Here is a 5,811-nt window from a genome sequence, read left to right on the forward strand (position 1 = left end):
GGAGAGCCTGTTTCTCACATTTCCAAAACTTTGCATGGTTTTTAAAATATTATTCCGTTGGGGGAAAACAATGACTTAAAAGAGTCGGGTCGCTTATAAAGACGTGCAGCTCCCAGAGATGGTCTCTGTCAATGGGGAAACTAGTTTAGGACTAGTTGAGTCCTGTATCTTGAGAATTTCTATCCGGGTGGGCGGAAAATCACGATCACCTTACGGTTAATTTTTTTTTTCCTCTGATATTTTTCCTGGTGCCCTATAATTTCTTTTCTAAAATGAAAATCCTTTATGATTTCAAGCCCTTCTCCAGTGGAAACTTGTCTAGCCCTGGAAATTCAACCCTCTGCATCAGAATTTGTTATACTTCTACTTTAAAGCAATTTAGTATGACAGAATAAAGCCCTAAAGAGGCCAAAAGTTGTACACTGTCGTGAGTAGTGATTACCTTTCCAAATAAAATCTTAAGGTGTAAACAAGGAATATGCCAAAGATACAGGAACAAATTACACTGACTTAAGTGGTGGGGCTCTCCTACTAACAAGATAAAGTGGTCAGGCAACTTTCCTCTCTTAAAATGTTACTGGAAACTAGTGAAATGCTTTGAACGGTCTGAATGTTTTCAATGGGCTCTGTTCTACTGCTTCATGAATGCTTTTTTTTCCCCAAGATAATACAACTACTTGGGTTTTTTTTTTTTTATCTTCTTTCCTATTCACGATTAAAAATGTGATAAATCAGGTTTTTGGCTCTGAATAACAATGGCTTGATTTAGATTTCCTAGTAAATCTATTCAAAAGTGAAACAAAGGCTGCCTTTGCAGGATACCTTACACTTCACCTGGACCAGGCACGTAAGGGCAATTCAGATAAAAATCTTGTTAGGAACTCAACAAGAAATAGAGGATTTTCTCTTTTCCCTGGTTCAGGCTTTATTTAAACTCTTTGTTCAAAAAAAATGAACAGAGTGATAGTCGGATTCTAATTTACAGATATAGTTTAGACGTCTAATATTAAATTAGAAGATCACACAAGAAAACCATTTACACATAAAGGTTAAAACCAATACTTAAACTTTTTAAAACTTTATATTACATAAAGTCAAAATGAAACTAAATACATGTTAGCCAACTTCATTCACAAACATTAGTCAAAATATATACATTTAAAAAAGGAACAAAAAGCTATAATTGAGGTTCTTTTCTCTAAAATGTGTTTTATCATAATTTGCAAATGAATTGCAGGTAATCTAAAAAATAAGCTAATTAGGGAGGAAACTCCAAAACACATTTAAGCGGTTCAAGTTGGTGAAGAAATGCTAGCTGAAAATGAGAGACATCTGTCAAAACAATTCTGGTGTCTTTTTCTTTTTTCAGTTTTGCTAAATAATAAATATATAATTACCACTCAGACAAAAAAGTCTGATTTATTCTTAAGATAAAATTGCGATTCTAGAAATAGTCCCGCAATTTTTAAAAGTTAACTTTGACATTTGCTCAAAATGCTTTAGAGTCTAAAACCGACTCAAATTTAGGGCAACGCCAACAACACATTTTCAGACTCAGTGTTTTCACGGACATATACACATTTACAATCTTAAGGTGAACTCAGCCATAAGGGGATAATAGGAACAGTGCCTTTTATCTTTCTGTAAACTGTGTCAGAAATCCAAGCAAGTGGATTCAGGGAAACCTAGCAGTCTTTTTTTTTTTTTTTTTTTTTTTAAGGGCTAAAATCCAACTGACAACTTTTCATCTCATACACATTTCTTGTTTGCATTCCTTGCTTTTAAGAGCTCTCGCTCTCATTTGCATATGACGTGATAAACAAAAGAAAGCGTGATCATCTCACATACAAAAGGCCATATTCGAGCCGGTCACTGGTCAAGAATGGATCCCGTCTGGGGGTTCTGCTTGAGAGAACAGAGATTCGCGAAGTCAAATAGTACAAATAGGGAGCAAGGCTGCTCAGAGTCATCTCGCTCCGAGAAACTCATGACACATCAGCTTTTCCCTCGTGCTAGCCATTTCAGACCTAACACTTGAACAGAGTGCATGCGACACAGACCAGGAGAAAAAAAAAAAAGGATGAGAAACAAAAACAAAACCGACAATAAACTTCCAACAAACAAAACTGGAAAGCCCAACTTGTCAAAAACAGTTACTCCTCCACCTCTGTGGGCCAAAACGCAACAGGTTCCGAAGTGCAAAGCAAACATCAACTGCTGTCGGATACAACCGCCCTCCTTAGAGTTGGCTGCCGAAGTGCGGGTCTGAAATGATCCTGTGAATCCACACGCACACTCGCCCGAGCACTCCCGCGCTCTGCCACTCGCGCCCCGACTGGCATCTCTGCCTCTGCCTGCACCTATACATCTTATGTACATACAAACCGGGGCCCCCGTCGCGGGAGGGCGCACGGGGAGGCCGCGGAGCTCGTACCTATACATATGTACACGTGTGCACACCGGTCCTCGCGAGGCGGCCCCGCGGGGGTCATAGCGCGGCGGCGTAGGCCGCGGGGTAGGGGTCCAGCTGAGGCTTGCCCATGCCCGGCAGCAGGATGTAGGCGAGCGGCGGCTGCAGCCCGGGGCTGGGCCACGCGCTGCAGTTGCACGGGATCATGTAGCCCGGGTTGCCCGGGCTGGGGTGCGAGTGCGTGTGCCCCCCGGCGGCCGCGGCCGCCGCTGCAGCCGCCGCCGCCGCGCCATGGAAGGCGCCGGCGCCCGCGGTCGGGTAGCCCAGCGACGACGCGTACGGGAGGCCGGACGACGACGACGAGATCTCTGCCATCTTGGAGCCCAAGTCGAGTAGCGAGTAGGGGCTGCCGGCGGCGGCGGCGGCGGCGGCGGCGGCGGCAGCGGCGGCCGACTGCGGGAAGAAGACGCGCGCGGCGGCGGCGGCAGCGGCGGCGGCCGCCTTCTCGGGATTGGCGAGCAGCGATTCAGGCACCAGGCCGCCGCCCGCGCCCGCGTGCAGCCCGGCGCCCGCCTTGAGCGCCGGGTGCTCGGCGTCGGCCACGCCGCCCAGGCCGTAGGGCACCGGGAAGGCGAACTTGTCCTTCTTGAGCAGCGTCTTGGGCTTGCGCCGCGGCCGGTACTTGTAGTCAGGGTGCTCCTTCATGTGCATGGCGCGCAGGCGCTTCGCCTCGTCGATGAACGGCCGCTTCTCCGACTCGGTGAGCAGCTTCCACTCGGCGCCCAGGCGCTTGCTGATCTCCGAGTTGTGCATCTTGGGGTTTTCCTGGGCCATCTTGCGCCGCTGAGCCCGCGACCACACCATGAAGGCGTTCATGGGCCGCTTGACGTGGTCCACCGGCTTGGACATGCTCTCGCCGTGCCGCGGCTGCAGCCCGCCGCCGCCGCCCGGGCCGTCGCCCTCCGCCCGGAGGAAATCAATGTTGGCTGTCCACGGGGACCCGTTCGGCCTGCCCGCGCTCGCTGCACCCCACTTCGCGCCCCGGCGTCGCTCCCGCCCGGGAAGAGGGGGCTAGGGGCCGAGCCCAGGGCCGCGCCGCGCCCCGGGCCGCCCTGGTCTCTTCGGCCGAGCTGCGGAAAATCCTCGCGGGGGCACAGTAACTTCTCGGCGGTGCCCCCACCCCACGGTGGCAGTTTGCCCTTTGCTTTCTTTTTGTCCTTTCTCCCTGGCTGCGTTTGCTCGCGAACTCCCCGCAGGTAGTCGCTGCCCCGCAGAACTCTCCTCCTCCTCGGTCTTTTCTCTCTTAAATGCACAGCAGCTCGGAAAGTTGCGTCGCGAAGACCCCACCAAGTTGAGCCGAGGAGTCCGCCGCCGCGTGCTGCCAAGTGCCAAAGGGGGCTCTCGGCGGCTGGAGTGTTTGGGTTCTCCTCGGTGACTTTCTCATTTGACAGTAGCAGATGAGGGTGGGGGAGGAGGGGAGGTGGCCCCGGAGGAGGAAGAGGAGGGGGGGGACGGAGGAGGTCCGGGAACAGCCAGGGAACGCAGAGCGCAGCAATGGGTATAAATACAAATACAGCAGCACCAGCCGGTCTTCCAGACTCTGGGCAGGGCTCGCTGGTGGGAACCCCTCCCCCCCCCCAAGCGGCTGGGGGGTTTGGAGGGAGAGCTGCCCGCCTCCCCAGCACCTGCTTCGCGGGTCTTCCTCTCCGGCTGCAGGTCCGGGAAGGAAACTGTAGGCTTGAGCAAGCCTGGGGTCGCCGGGCCTCAGGGGAAATCCTCCCGGCTCGCCGAGCTGCCGCGTTTTCCCGTAGTCCCCCGGGCCATGCCGGCTCAGCTCGCTCTGAGCTTCTCCAGGGGCACCGGCTGGCTCAGGCTCCCGGAGCGCGCCGGGCGTGGAGCGCGGCGCTGCCTCGGCGCTGCGGGCCGGGCTCCGGCTGCGTCCGCTCCTGGCTCCTCTCGGCCGCCGCCCGGCACTTGCAACTAACTTCTCCCAAGTTTCCTGCGCCGGCGCCGCCGCGCCCCTCTCCGCGCGCTCGCCTCGGAGCGTGCGCCCGCCTGTGCGCCGCGCCCAGGGCCCCTCTCTCCCGGCTTCTCCTGCCAGAGCCGAGCAGGCGCTGGGCGGAGGTGCTGGAGGAGGGGATTTAAGGAAAACGCGCCATCACCTCTATTCGCAGGTCCGCGCTGGGGCTGCTCCCGCTTCCCCCACTCCCGTAGCACTGTGGGCCCCTTCCTGGCCCAGGCCGCCACTCCGCCGCTCCCGAGGCGGCACGAGCCCCGTGCACGGGCTCAGGTAAGTGTGGCTACCTGCGTGTGCATGCGCCCGGAGCCGGCGCTGGGTGTGCATGTCCAGCGGCGACTGAGTGTGTGTATATCTGGGGGCATGCGGAGGAGGTGGAGCCCAAGACTCCAGGAGGGAGGAGGGACCAGCGGAGCCTCCTCCCGCTCCCACACCCCCAGGACCGCGAATTAAACCGGATCCCCTCCGCCCCCCTCCATACTCCTCCTCCCACCCCTTTTCACTGGAGAGCAGGTTGAGGCGAGCGGAGAGCTAGGAGCGCGCCGCGGATTCTGCGCACTGTTTGGTGTTTGGCAACCCCTGGTGTCATCCCGGCTACCCTGGCACTGGTCGCGGCTCTGGGATCCTCTGCGTGGAGAAAGGAGGCGCGCACGAGAAGAAGAGCCTCTCGAACTACGGCGGAAGAGGGGACGTACCCTAGAAAATGTTGGAGATTTTTCCTAGGAAGAAAGTGCTCATTTTCCTTGGAGGTCCAGATGTTACTTGCAACAGATGCTTCTCGCATTTTCTTGCGCTGGTGATGCACCCAGTCAGAGGTAGTGAAGTGAAAAATAACTGAGGAGGAACTGAGCGTGCTCTTGGCAACCTTTTCGAAAAGGAGCTCGCCCAGGCTGAAAATAGGCATCCTTGGCTGACTGTTTAGCTCTTTGAAAATTCTGGGTGTTTTGTTTTGTTTCTGTTCTGGTCGACAGAGCCATCTATATGCTGATCTCTTTCAGGTACAGTTAACTTACACTGTCTCACTTAAATGCACAGATAGGGTGAAGGTGTTCAAAATCCGGAAGTGTAAAAATGTCTCTCTGAAAGAATAAAGTAAAATGTACCAATCACTCTGTACTGGAATAGCTTTAATGTGGTCAGTGTCCTTAGAAAGGAAGAGTTTCCTTATAATTGACACGATGCAAAAATAGCATGATTTTGTTTGCATATTTTTATCACTTCTTGGTATGCTGCAGCACACTCATAGTGTGATCAGTCTGGAGGTTTTATTCACACGTTGGCCTGTCCTTCGGGGAGAACTCGCTTGCCTGCTTTCTTCGGCAGTTAGGATCCGACCTAGCCATGTGGTGTGTGCAAGTAGGGAGTTCTATCCGCAGTTAACACT

General features: G+C 53.6%; 1 protein-coding gene across 1 annotated transcript; it reads right to left on the reverse strand.

Annotated features, from left to right (window-relative positions):
* Positions 1–916: 916 nt before the first annotated feature.
* On the reverse strand, positions 917–3,326 carry SOX21 (SRY-box transcription factor 21). Its single transcript, XM_047081068.1, has one exon. It carries the CDS (start codon positions 3,317–3,319, stop codon positions 2,489–2,491), a length of 831 nt encoding a protein of 276 aa, XP_046937024.1. The 5' UTR covers positions 3,320–3,326; the 3' UTR covers positions 917–2,488.
* Positions 3,327–5,811: the final 2,485 nt, after the last annotated feature.

Source organism: Lynx rufus, unplaced genomic scaffold (assembly GCF_022079265.1).
Source record: "Lynx rufus isolate CCGP_SWC_20201006 ecotype Redwood Valley unplaced genomic scaffold, mLynRuf1.p SCAF_1, whole genome shotgun sequence".
NCBI lineage: Eukaryota > Metazoa > Chordata > Mammalia > Carnivora > Felidae > Lynx > Lynx rufus.

Bases quoted from the DNA above. Each gene is read 5' to 3' on its own strand.
- SOX21 (XM_047081068.1), bottom strand. From the start codon at position 3,319: ATGTCCAAGCCGGTGGACCACGTCAAGCGGCCCATGAACGCCTTCATG.